This window comes from Podarcis bocagei (assembly GCF_964188305.1).
Source record: "Podarcis bocagei genome assembly, chromosome: 12".
NCBI classification, from domain to species: Eukaryota; Metazoa; Chordata; class Lepidosauria; order Squamata; family Lacertidae; genus Podarcis; species Podarcis bocagei.
The window spans coordinates 54,930,437-54,943,916 of NC_138137.1; the positions used below are offsets into that span (position 1 = coordinate 54,930,437).

The 13,480-nt window shown below is 47.4% G+C and overlaps 2 protein-coding genes and 1 long non-coding RNA gene across 3 annotated transcripts in view; 2 read left to right on the plus strand and 1 right to left on the minus strand.

The window, feature by feature from the left end:
- Positions 1-13,480, minus strand: part of LOC308569735 — a 394,467-nt gene that overhangs the window by 192,332 nt on the left and 188,655 nt on the right. The gene's annotated exons all lie outside the window — the stretch shown is intronic.
- The window catches only part of ZBTB47 (zinc finger and BTB domain containing 47), a 416,665-nt gene that overhangs the window by 183,208 nt on the left and 219,977 nt on the right, over positions 1-13,480 (plus strand). The gene's annotated exons all lie outside the window — the stretch shown is intronic.
- The window catches only part of VIPR1 (vasoactive intestinal peptide receptor 1), a 115,617-nt gene that overhangs the window by 69,253 nt on the left and 32,884 nt on the right, over positions 1-13,480 (plus strand). Inside the window, exons 4-6 of the mRNA XM_081163788.1 lie at positions 6,814-6,917; positions 8,202-8,299; positions 8,937-9,069. Of these exons, the coding sequence (XP_081019914.1) occupies positions 6,814-6,917; positions 8,202-8,299; positions 8,937-9,069 (335 nt within the window). The remainder of the gene's footprint in view (positions 1-6,813; positions 6,918-8,201; positions 8,300-8,936; positions 9,070-13,480) is intronic.

Sequence of the window (13,480 nt, forward strand, 5' to 3'; positions counted from 1 at the left end):
CTTCCAGTGTGCACTCAGGGCTGATTTCCTTCAGAATGGATAGGTTTGAACATCTTGCAGTCCATGAGACTCTCAAGAGTCTCCTCCAGCACCAGAATTCAAAAACATCCATTCTTCGGCGATCAGCTTTCTTTATGGTCCAGCTCTCATTTCCATACATTACTACTAGGAAAACCATAGCTTTAACTTCTTGGGCCTTTGTTGGCAAGGGGATGTCTCTGCTTTTTAAGATGCTGTATAGGTTTGTCAAGGAAGTTTTAGTCCCACTCTATTCTGCCTTAGTCAGACCACACTTGGAATACTGTGTCCAATTCTGGGCACCACAATTTAAGAAGGATGTTGACAAGCTGGAATGTGTGCAGAGGAAGGCAACCAAGATGATCAAGGGTCTGGAAACTAAGCCTTGAAGGAGCTGTGTATGTTTAGCCTGGAAAAGAGGAGACTGAGAGGAGATAATGGTAGCCATCTTCAGATATCTTAAGGGCTGTCACATGGAGCATGCTTGTTTTCTCCTGCTCTTGAGGGTAGGACTCGAACCAATGGCTTCAAGTTACAAGAAAGGAGGTGCTGACTTAACATTTGGAAAAGCTTTCTGACAGTCAGAGGTGTTCAGCAGTGGAACAGACTCCCACGAGAGGTGGTAGACTCACCTTTCTTGAAGGTTTTGAAGGCCAACTGTTATGGATGCTCTAGCTGAGATTCCTGCATTGCAGACGGTTGGACTAGATGACTCATGGGGTCCCTTCCAACTCTAAGATTCTATGATTTATGTCAGGGAACTGCCATCAGAGGCAAGAGGAGAGGCAAGACGCTCCAGTTATGCAGGGGAGGGAACTAGCAAGGAGAGAGAGAGAGAGAGAGAGAGAGAGAGAGAGAGAGAGAGAGAGCTTCCGCTGGGGAAGGAAATCCAGGGGACACCAGGGAGAAAGGGGAGGCTGAGAGTACTGCGGAGGGAAGGCTCCGAGACTCTTCCAGTGAAATCAGCGGAGAGAGCACAGGACCTCCGCTTGGCACGCCCACGCTGCGCAGAAGGCTTCTGCGCAGAGAATCTAGGAGGAGACTTGGAGTCAAGGAATTTCTATGTTGGAGGAAGTTTAGGAGACGCCCACTGACGGATACTGCCAGTGACTAAGACAGTCGCGTTGTAAGGGCTGTCAAACCAGGGAAAGGTTTAGCTATACAACCAGCTTGGAGCAGTTTGCAGTTTATGCACAAGCAACCCTAATTCCCATTACAATTTATAACCTGCCTTACCCCCTGATGGAGCTCCAGGCAGTTTACAAATAAAAATAAGAACCACTAAAAACATGGGGAGAGGGGAGAAACCATTATTTCTAAAAAAAATGAAACAAGTGATAGAAGTAAAACTATTGTTGTTGTTTAGTTGTTTAGTTGTGTCTGACTCTTCGTAACCCCATGTAAAATCTATTAAGCACCAGCTTAATGTGAAGAAAGGCAAACTGATGTCAGTGTACTGGAAGAAGCAAAGATCACCAGTGCCAAAGCAATGATTCTTCAACATCAACTTTGTTGGACTGGTCATGTTGTTTGGATGCCTGATTATGGTCTTCCAAAGCAACTACAGTGGTATCTCGGGTTACATACGCTTCAGGTTACAGACTTCACTAACCCAGAAATAGTACCTCGGGCTCAGAACTTTGCTTCAGGGTGAGAACAGAAATCGTGCTCCGGCGGCACGGTGGTAGCGGGAGGCCCCATTAGCTAAAGTGGTGCTTCAGGTTAAGAACAGTTTCAGGTTAAGAACAGACCTCCAGAACGAATTAAGTACTTAACCCGAGGTGCGAGAAGCAAAGCTACAGGGAACCAGGCAGAGGGCCTTTTCGGTAGTGGCGCCCGCCCTGTGGAACGCCCTCCCATCAGATGTCAAAACGATAAACAACTACCTGACATTCAGAAGACATCTTAAGGCAGCCTTGTTCAGGGAAGTTTTTAATGTATGATATTTTAGTGTTTTTTTGTTTCAATGGAAGCCGCCCAGAGTGGCTGGGGAAACCCAGCCAGATGGGCGGGGTACAAATAATAAATTATTATTATTATCACCACTGTACTCTATTCCCAACTTAAGAATGGAAAGCAAAATACCAGTTGTCAACAAAAGAGGCTTAAAGATGCTCTCAAGGCAAATCTTTAAAAATGCAGGATATGCACGGGTAATTAGAAAACAATGGTCTGTGAGTGCTCCAGTTGGAGAATAGCCTCTAGCAAAGGCTTCATGGACTTCGAAGAAGCACTAACTCAGGACGAAAGGGAGAAAGGAGCTAAGAGAAAGGCATGTTTGGCAAACCCTCACTGTGATCAGCTCCCGCCTGGAAACCTATGTCCCCACTGTGGAAGGGTGTGTGGATCCAGAATTGGCCTCCACAGTCCCTTAAGGACTCACTGTTAAGACCATATTCATGGAAGATGATCTTACTTGGCTACGAGTGATTGACAGGGAGAGAAGAGAAGCTCCACAACTGGAGACAGTGATGCTGACCACCTTTCCCCTCTTCCTCCCAATAAGCACCAGTGCCCCTGCTGGTGGGAAGCTAGTACTGCAGCTCTGCGCCACCAGTCGAACCACATCTGCTCTGCGCATGTTCCAAGCATTCCCATGGTTATTCCTTCATGGCATTCCAGAGTTTGGGGTATGGGAAGATTCTGGGGTTCCAACAAAGCCCTAGGTAAGAAAGGCAGACAAATTCCGAAAGGAAGCAGAATCTGTTTCAAATCTCCCATCGATGTGAGTGGAAGGGGCGCGAAACTTTTGTCAATGGGAGGGCACTTCAGTCAAGTGTAAGAAACAGGAGAACAAAAGCATCACGGAGAGGATGAGCTTCAAGAAGAGGCAGGAATTGCATTTAGGCGAGTTGCCTATTGATAGCCAAACCCACGCAGCAGAGCTAATGCGCCAAGCACTTAGAGAAACAAAGCACAGCACGGCTGAGTACTTATTACGGTGCTGTCAAAATGTGGGCAGTTCGTATAACCCAGCGGGAGTTTCTGGGGATTCAACGTTATTAAGAATTAAGAAATACGCCTGGGCTGCGCAGAAAGTTTGGTCGCGTTTGCAAACTTTGGCATTTGGGAGCGTCTTTGGACAGAAAGGCGGGTTGCAAATTTAGCTCATAAAAGGGCAGATAAATAATACAAATGGCTTTGCAGATAATATTACAAATGATTACCATGGTGCATAAGGGACACGGGTGGCACTTTGGGTTAAACCACTGAGCCTAGGGCTTGCTGATCAGAAGGTCGGCGGTTCGAATCCCCGCAACGGGGTGAGCTCCCGTTGCTCGGTCTCTGCTCCTGCCAACCTAGCAGTTCGAAAGCACGTCAAAGTGCAAGTAGATAAATAGGTACCGCTCCAGCGGGAAGGTAAACGGTGTTTCCGTGCGCTGCTCTGGTTTGCCAGAAGCGGCTTAGTCATCCTGATCACATGACCCGGAAGCTGTACGCCAGCTCCCTCGGCCAATAAAGTGAGATGAGCACCGCAACCCCAGAGTCAGTCATGACTGGACCTAATGGTCAGGGGTCCCTTTACCTTTGCCTTTACCACAGTGCATGGAGACAGAAAATCAGGTTGTGCATCTGTAACAGTGAGAGGAAGAGAGAAGAAATGTCATAGTGCATTTTCAGCAGCACAGCCAGATGCCTTCCTCTGCCCTAGCTGCAACAAAACATGTCTCTCCTGTATCGCTCTCTGCAGCCAGAGCAGGCGCTGCAACCTTCCGGCAGTTTGACTTCACCTCCAAGGGGCACTCCTCCGTTGTCTCTCAAGACAAACGGATGTGAAGCTTTGCAGGGTTGCAGAAAAGGGCAGCCTGCTTCAGAAACCTATATACCAGGGATTGTCAGTTTGGCACCCGCAGATATCTCTGTGCCCACCAGTATCTCCTACGCCATTCATGGAAGACAGGAAGTTCTCCCTTGTACATCCACAATGTGTGAGCGACTGTTTGCTCCTCCTGCTCTGTTCCTGTCTGTCCCAGCTTGGCCTCTCCTACAAGGAACACACACTCTTCAACATTCCCACACTTCGCCGGATTGTTCTCTCCCTTCCGTTCTCTAAATCGTATGGTTTTTTTCATTGGCCTATATGGTGCTGTACGCCGGCTCCCTCGGCCAATAAACGAGATGAGCGCCGCAACACCAGAGTCATCCACAACTGGACCTAACAGTCAGGGGTCCCTTTACCTTTACACATGATGAGATGTAAATAAAAGAGAGGAAAAGGGAAACAGCACCCGTGTAGAAGGGAAAGTAAAGGGGGGGATAACCCAAAACTGTATACAGCGGTGCCCCGCAAGACGAATGCCTCGCAAGACGGAAAACTCGCTAGACGAAAGAGTTTTCCGTTTTGGAGGTGCTTCACAAAACAAATCTCCTATGGGCTTGCTTCGCAAGACGACAATGTCTTGCGAGTTCCTGCTGTTTTTTTTTCCCTCCCCCCTTTTTCTAAGCCCCTAAGCCGCTTATCAGCTGATCCGATCAGCAGATAAGCCGCTAAAAGCCTCTAAAAGCCGCTAATAGCACTAATCCGCTAATCCTTCAATGGGCTTGCTTCGCAAGACGAAAAAACCTGCTAGACGAAGAGAATCACAGAACAGATTCTTTTCGTCTTGCGAGGCACCACTGTACAATGGTACCCCGGTTTAAGAACAGCCCTGATTACGAACATTTCTGTTTACAAACTCTGCAAAACCAGACATATTGTCCTGGCTTGCGAACTTTACCTCAGTCTAAGAATGGAATCTGAACGGTAGAAAGGCACCGGCAGCAGGAGGCCTCATTAGGGAAAGCGCTCCTCGGTTTAAGAATGTTTTCGGTGTAAGAACGGACTTCCAGAATGGATTAAGTTCATAAACCGAGGTACCACTGCACTTTACAAAGTTGTTATTGTACTTCAGCAGATCTTAACCTATTACAGTATTTGTAAGAATGGATTCCAAATATCATTGAATTTGTCCACGGCAAGTCTGCGTTTATATGCAAGTTGTTCCTATATTGTGAGTTTCTATCAGCCTACAAACCAATCGTAGAAGGGAGTCGTGTTTTTATTTTCCCAGTTCATCAGTATCAGTCTTTTTGCTGTGGTGAGGGCACAGAGAACCCACTCGTGTGGTCCTTTTGTAAGGTTCCATGTGCTGGGTATATAATTCAAGAGGATATTTCGCTCTGAAAATGTAAGGTTGTTTGGCACAGTTCTGTTGATAGTTTCAGTTTTTGTTGTTGTTGTTTTGTTGTTCAGTCGTTTAGTCGTGTCCAACTCTTCTTGACCCCACGGACCAGAGCACGCCAGGCCCTCCTGTCTTCCACTGCCTCCCGCAGTTTGGTCAAACTCATGCTGGTAGCTTCAAGAACACTGTCCCACCATCTCGTCCTCTGCCGTCCCCTTCTCCTTGTGCCCTCCATCTTTCCCAGCATCAGGATCTTTTCCAGGGAGTCTTCTCTTCTCATGAGGTGGCCAAAGTATTGGAGCCTCAGCTTCAGGATATGTCCTTCCAGTGAGCACTCAGGGCTGATTTCCTTCAGAATGGATAGGTTTGATCTTCTTGCAGTCCATGGGACTCTCAAGAGTCTCCTCCAGCACCAGAATTCAAAAGCATCAATTCTTTGGCGATCAGCCTTCTTTATGGTCCAGCTCTCACTTCCATACATCACTACTGTGAAAACCATAGCTTTTACTATACGGACCTTTGTCGGCAAGGTGATGTCTCTGCTTTTTAAGATGCTGTCTAGGTTTGTCATTGCTTTTTAAGACTATACTGAACCTTTATTCTCAGTAATGATGGAACTCACAAGTGGACAATGCTTTCATTTTTGTATATCTTTATTATTTGTAAATTTGTAATTTTTTTGTACGAGTCAATACTTTATTTGGAGCTGTGCTGCATCTTTGTACCTTCATCCTTCCAAGCTGTGATGCTTTGTGGTTTTACATTTTTTATTCTTTCTTTTTGTTACATTTGCACTTTTTTTGGTTAACAAATCAATAAAATACTTTTTTAAAAGATGGAGAAATGCCTCTGAGAAGTGGTAACTTGTTGCTTTCCCCCATCCCTCACAAGACTCTGGCGCTGAGGTAGGCTCTCTCCCCTACTCTCCCCTCCCCCCCCCAAGTTGCACACTCAGGCCACATTCACACCTTGCACTTAAAGCACTTTGACACCACTTTAAACCATCATGGCTTCCCCCAAAGGATTCTGGGAACTGTCGCTTCTTAATGGTGCTAAGAGTTGTTAGAAGCCCCCTGTTCCCCTCAGAAGGCTACAGTTTGCAAAGAGGCTGAACAATCTTTTCCTCAGCACAGGGAACTCTGGTGAGGTAATTTCTAGCTCAGACACGTGGCTCGTAACTACTAGAAGCCGTGCATTTGGTGTTGCAGGTCCAATTTTTGGAACTCCCTCCTGAAGGAGGCACCCACTTTCTGAATTTGGGGCACATGGCAGAAACTGTCTCATTCCAGCACAGACAGATAGATAGATGATAGATAGATGATAGATAGATAGATAGCTAGATGATAGATAGATGATAGATAGATAGATAGATAGATAGATAGATAGATAAATAGATAGATAGGTAGATAGATAGATAACCTGTAGATAGATAGATAGATAGATAGATAGATAGATAGATAGATAGATACTTTTCTGTTTTTATGACTTTTTATTGTTTCAGACACTGTGGGGTTTATTTTAGGTACACCCGTCAAAAAGGCAAGTGATCAAGTAGAGTATGTAATTCCCAGAGATTCTTACCCAACTCTGTAGCCGTCAAGCCTTGCAACCCTCTTGCTTTCTTCCCTTCTAGGTAATGTGAGCAGGAACTGTACCAGCGAAGGCTGGTCTGAAATGTACCCTCCATACATCGCAGCGTGTGGGTATGATCCCAACGCCACAAACGTGGTGGAACAGGTCAGTAAACTCAAAGCAAGGTCAGGTTCAGTAGCGTTGTCGAGAGAAGCGGAATATCCGGTTTCTGGAAGCTTTTGGCGCAACGCCACATTTGACGCTATGAGAGCGACAACGCCGGTGGCTTGCGCTGGGAAATGGGTTCAGTTCCACACCTCCTTCAAATGCATTTGCCTTGTTGGCATGTGTCCTAGAACTGCGATGATTCTTCTTTCTTGCCTTGAAGGAGGAGAGGAGAAAGGAGCGTGTTTGTATAAAAGCCACTGGCTTTTGTGCAGCTGGAACTCAACCCACTGTACAGTGGTACCTCTGGTTGCGAACAGGATCCGTTCCGGAGGCCCGTTCTTAACCTGAAAGGAACGCAACCCATGTCTGCACATGTGTGGGTCGCGATTTGCCGCTTCTGCGCATGCGCATGACACCATTTTGCGTGTGAGCGGCGAAACCCGGAAGTAACCCTTTCTGATACTTCCGGGTCATACACAGGACACAACCTGAAAACTCTCAACCTGAAGCAAACGTAACATGAGGTATGACTGTACAAAGAAAACAGTCACATCCTTTGCTCTTCCCACAGATACCTTGGCCTCATCTGCTTTTGCACTTTCTACAAACAGGCCCCAGAACTGTGGCCCTCAGGCTGCAATAGATTATCCACCCCGACTTAGAGACTAGTAGCATGGAGTTTCTTTAACTGACCGACAAAATACTGAGGGCGATATAGGTTGTACGATCTGTCGAGTGATAGGTAATTGCAGTTGATGTCCTGAAATGAAGGCTGAGGTACTGGGATTGGGAGAAGGTGAAGTAAACTGTGAGATGAGGGAAGATGGAAGAAGAATTTGAATTTTAACTGAACATCAAAAACTGCCTCAGACCATTGGTCCATCTACCTCAGTGTTCTCTACACCGACCGCCATCAGCTCTCCTGGGTTTCCTACCACACCTGGAAATGGTGAAGATTGTCAGGTGAAGTGACAGCCTCAGGTGGCAGGATCCACAGGAGACCAGATTCCAATGCTTATTCCTCCCTTGTTCCTAACGTAGCTCTTCGCTCACTCCTTCCCTGGTGGTTTGCCTCAGGCGCCAAAATGTATTGGGCCGACCCTGGGGCTCAGATCTGGAATGTTCTGCGTGAAAAGCAGGTGTTCTGCCCCTGAGCCGCAGCCCTGCGATCGAAAACATTGTAAGCTTCTTTGAGGGCCTGTTGGCAGACAAGCGGGATACAAACTGAATGAACGAATAGGCAAACACGCTGTTATTCGCTTCTCTTTTCTGTGTTGACAGAACACATTCTACGGCACTGTGAAGACTGGGTACACCATTGGGCACAGTTTGTCTCTCGTTGCTCTCACGGCGGCCATGGTGGTTCTGTGTCTCTTCAGGTAAGAGACTGTGGCGATCACCAGGTCCCCGGATGTTTCGCCGTCTATTGATCCCTGTGCCACCACTTTATCTCTCGCTGCCACCACCCAGGCCCTACCTGGTACAATACTGAGTCCAGTCAGGGTTAAATTGGAACATAAACTTCGGTTTATTTATTGCAGTTTAACAAGCGTGTGGTTTCATAAACGGTATCGGACAATTACAATTATGGGGTGCCTATCAAGACCTATAACTTCCGCTACTTGCTCTCACTCACTAAACCACCTCTCAGATATTTACTTGTCTCCCTAGCTCCTAACTGTTCCTGACTCAGCTTATTTTGCTACACTAACTCAACCTACCCATAGACTCTATTCACTCCCACGCCAACCAACCTCCCAACGAACTCCTCCCTTCGCCCCTCCCAGAGCCAGTTTTATAGTCCCTCTGACTCCACCCCCCTGGGTTCTGATTGGGTAACCTGTTTAACTATTTCACCTCCAGCACTCTCATATGTTAACGTCACAGAGACACACACGGGAAACTTGAGGGAGGGGAAGAGAGTTGGCTTGCCCCTTGGCTCTTAAACCAGTTTCAGTCAGGCTCTCTACATGGTGGGCCCCTTTTGAAAGACTCCTTTCTCTTTCTCTCATCCAGGAAACTCCACTGCACTCGGAATTACATCCACATGCATCTCTTCATGTCCTTCATCATGAGAGCCATCGCCGTCTTCATCAAGGACGTCATCCTCTTTGAGAGGGGGGAGTCCGACCACTGCTCCATTGGCTCGGTCAGTTGTGCCTTCCGCCGGGAGCACTCAGGGACGGGTGGGGGTCTCCTCTGTCTTGCATGCTCCATTTTGCCTCTCTCGTAACTTGACTGGGAATGGCCGCCGAGACCATATAACACCGGTCCTGAAAGACCTACATTGGCTCCCAGTACGTTTCTGAGCACAATTCAAAGTGTTGGTGCTGACCTTTAAAGCCCTAAACAGCCTTAGTCCTGTAGACCTGAAGGAGCGTCTCCACCCCCATCGTTCAACCTGGACACTGAGGTCCAGCTCTGAGGGCCTTCTGGGGGTTCCCTCCCTGCAAGAAGCGAGGTTGCAGGGAACCAGGCAGAGGGCCTTCTCGGTGGTGGCGCCCGCCCTGTGGAACGCCCTCAGATGTCAAGGAAATAAACAACTATCTGACTTTTAGAAGACACCTGAAGGCAGCCCTGTTTAGGGAAGTTTTTAATGTTTGATGCTTTATCATGTTTTTAATATTCTGTTGGGAGCTGCCTAGAGTGACTGGAGAAATCCAGCCAGACGGGTGGGGTATAAATAAATAAATTATTATTATTATTATTATTATTATTATTATTATTATTATTATTAACCCTATGCTTGCCTGAAAAGGGCTGCAGAGGCAGATTTAAGGCAGCATGACTGCCCCCCCCAGGGGCCAAGGGAGGGTGTATTTCCTCCTCCTTCCCAAAGCCTAGAAAGTGCTGGCCTTTGGGGAAGAAGGCATGAGGGCTTTCACAGGGTCCTAGAGTCCTCCTTCATCCTTCCCAAAGCCTAGTTAACCCTTACCTAGCTTAGGGAAGGAGCAGGGTGGGCTCTAGGACACTGCCAGAGCCTTCTTCCCAAAGCCCAAAATTTGCTTACCCACTTCTGGGAAGGTGCTACTGTTGGGATACTGCCAGGGAGATAAAGTCCATCATGGCCCCCAAGCTCCTACCGGACGATCCATCGATCTCCCGTAGTCAAGTCACGCAGTATGAGCGATTAGCGACACGAGTTTCCTGAAAATACCTTGCCACATTCCAGGGCTCATGCACACTCTTATCAGCAGATAATGCACAGCCAGAAGTCGCACTCAGGAGAGCATTATTTACAAGCTTTTATTCAGCGTTGATCAGAACAAAGAAAGACATGACTGCCTGCGACAGTGTCTTCATCAGAGAGAGAAACGAAAGCAATAGCAAACATAAACATCCTGTGAACAGGAAATACGCAGGCTGTGACACAAACATCCTGCTCCCTTTTAAGGTGGAACGGAAATATCCTAACAGCTACAAGGGTCAGAGGAGTGTCAAATTTTGGCCTCACACAGGGTGTCCTATTACCAAGGGCTGCCGCTATGGGCTGCTGCTCCTGGTGTCTTCCTTCCCCTGCCGTTATTGGCTTTGGATAGCTCAACTGGTTAGAGTGAGGTGCCGATAATGCCAAGGTTGCAGGTTTGATCCCTATATGGGACAGCTGCACATTCCTGCATTGCAGAGGGTTGGGCTAAATGATCTTCAGGGTCCCCTTTCAACCCTATGATGCTTGGGTTTCTTGCTTGTAAATTAATGCTCCTGTTCAGCCGCTGCAATGCACAACTGATGCGAGGATTCCTCTGGCTGGCCAACAGTTTTAATTGGGGCCATATTTTGCAAAACACTTATGTCACTGAAAGGAACGTACAAAATTTGTTATATTAGGGATGTTGTTTTGCAAAAGAGGGGAAAATGTGCACAAGGCAAAATTGCATATGAGGATAAATTCAGATTGCAATCCACGGTTGGAAGGCTGTAATCCTTCTGAATGGCGGCAGCTGGAAACTGCATGGGGGGAGCGGTCTTGTGATTGGATCCTGCTTGCAGGTTTCTGTTTTGGGGGATCTGGTTAGGCAATGTGCGAACAGGATGCTGGCCTGATCCTGAAGGCTATCTTTATGTTCTTAAAATGCTGGCGATTTTTTAAAAGCACAGACTAATGTAGAGTTGTAGAGCACAGCGGTGAAGACTGGGCAAGCGATTGGGCACACTAAGCAACCTTTTTGCCCCAAGAAGTGTGCATAACATGTTTTGCTGCGATGTCACGTAGCAGTTCTAAGGACTGTTCCCCCGCCTTGATGGTCTCCTAGGAGAATGCAGCTGTTTTGAAAGCGGTCTTGTAAAAGTCATCCGTATAAATGCTGTAAAAAAGAACGATTATATTAATAAAGTCCGTGCTGATTCATATTACGGGCTTCTCATCCTACTCCTCTTCCTGCCCCCTCTGCTTTCACAACGGCAGCGAGCTGGAAGAAATCATATACAAAAGACGGCAAGGAAGGAGGGGGGTCTCCCTCACACAGAGAGACACACACACACACAAAAGAAGCCCCCCCAAATAAATCCCTGTATCTTCCTCACTACGTACACTGCCTCTAGACCATCATTATTTAGTGCAGGCTTCCTCAACCTCTGGGACGCGAGTGGCGCTGTGGGCTAAACCACAGAGCCTAGGGCTTGCTGATCAGAAGGTCGGTGGTTCGAATCCCCACAATGGGGTGAGCTCCCGTTGCTTGGTCCCTGCTCCTGCCAACCTAGCAGTTTGGAAGCACATCAGAGTGCAAGTAGATAAATAGGTATCACTCTGGCGGGAAGGTAAACGGCATTTCCGTGCACTGCTCTGGTTCACCAGAAGCGGTTTAGTCATGCTGGCCACATGACCCGGAAGCTGTACGCCAGCTCCCTTGGCCAATAAAGCGAGATGAGCACTGCAAACCCAAAGTCGTCCGCAACTGGACCTAACGGTCAGGGGTCCCTTTACATTTACCTCCTCAACCTCTGCCCTCCAGATGTTTTGAGACTATAATTCCTATCATCCCTGACCACTGGTCCTGGTAGCTAGGGATCATGGGAGTTGTAGGCCAAAAACATCTGGAGGGCCGAGGTTGAGGAAGCCTGATTTAGTGCATAGCTATACCACAAGCTTTCATTCACGGGAAAACAGTCGTTGATCCCTCAAGCAATGGAAGGTAGGAGGCCCCACAAATCTCAGTCTGCCCTCAGCCAGCCCCCACCTGCCCACTTTCCTACTTGCAACCAGTCTAGGGTTCCAGTCAGCTTCCTTTTCCCTAGTCCCAGTGTTGTCCTTGCAGAATCCAGCAGGGAAGAGGATGGAGACAAAAGTAGGAGGAGTTGCCTCTGCCTTGTCCTTGGCTCTAGCGCCACCTACTGTTGGCTCCTCCCATCTTTCCTGTCCACAATTCCCACTGGGCACCAGCCATCACTGCCCCCCCCCCAAAAAAATAATAATTGGAAGTGTTATTTGTTGAGGGCCAAACCATCTAAGTATTGTTGTAAGACCTGAATACAATCTCACACCTGACTTTGGGAACAGTTCCTGGTGAAACAAATCCATTTTCCATCGCCACACTTTTCCTGGCCCTGGTTTTTATTTCCTAAAATTTAATCTTTTTTTAGAAAATGGTTTACAGAAAGGATGAGGCAATGAAGTTATCAGGGGGGAATCGGTATAAAACACAACTATTTAAAACCTTCAAAAGAGGATGAAAATCAGCAATAAGCTGGAAACATACATATCTGTCTGGAAACAAAAAAATGCATTTAGCAGGTGCCAGAAAGAGTACAGTGCAGGCATCTGCCTGATTTCAATAGGCAGGGAGTTCCAGAGTCCACACTAGACGATAGATTTCTTACAAATGCGGAATGAGTGTCACGTGGAGCCTGTAGCAATGCCAGTTCTGCAGATCAAAACAGCCAAGTGGGCATTTATGGGATGCTGTGATTTTGCAGGTAGGCACATCTCTTTGTGAGTTAAGACCCAATGAGAGTTAAGACCCAATGACAGCTAAAGTTTTGGATGCTCCTCCTCTGTGCAGCAGATGCAGAGAACTCTTGCCGGTGGGTGTGGATATTTCACCCCTCCCATTGCAAGAATCTACTGACAATGTTTCCAGAAAGGAAACTCATCGCTTCTTCCGCTCCAGCCTGGCTCTGAGAGAGTCTGGGTGTTATCTGTGTAGAGATAAGATGACTGCTTGTTGATGTTTAGTTGTTTAGTAGTGTCCGACTCTTCGTGACCCCCTGGACCAGAGCACGCCAGGCACTCCTGTCTTCCACTGCCTCCCGCAGTTTGGTCAAACTCATGCTGGTAGCTTCGAGAACACTGTCCAACCATCTCGTCCTCTGCCGTCCCCTTCTCCTTGTGCCCTCCATCTTTCCCAGCATCAGGGTCTTTTCCAGGGAGTCTTCTCTTCTCATGAGGTGGGCAAAGTATTGGAGCCTCAGCTTCGGCATCTGTCCTGCCAGTGAGCACTCAGGGCTGATTTCCTTCAGAATGGAGAGGTTTGATCTTCTTGCAGTCCATGGGACTCCTCCAACACCATAATTCAAAAGCATCAATTCTTCAAGATGACTGCTTAAGCAACTGTCACACTCAT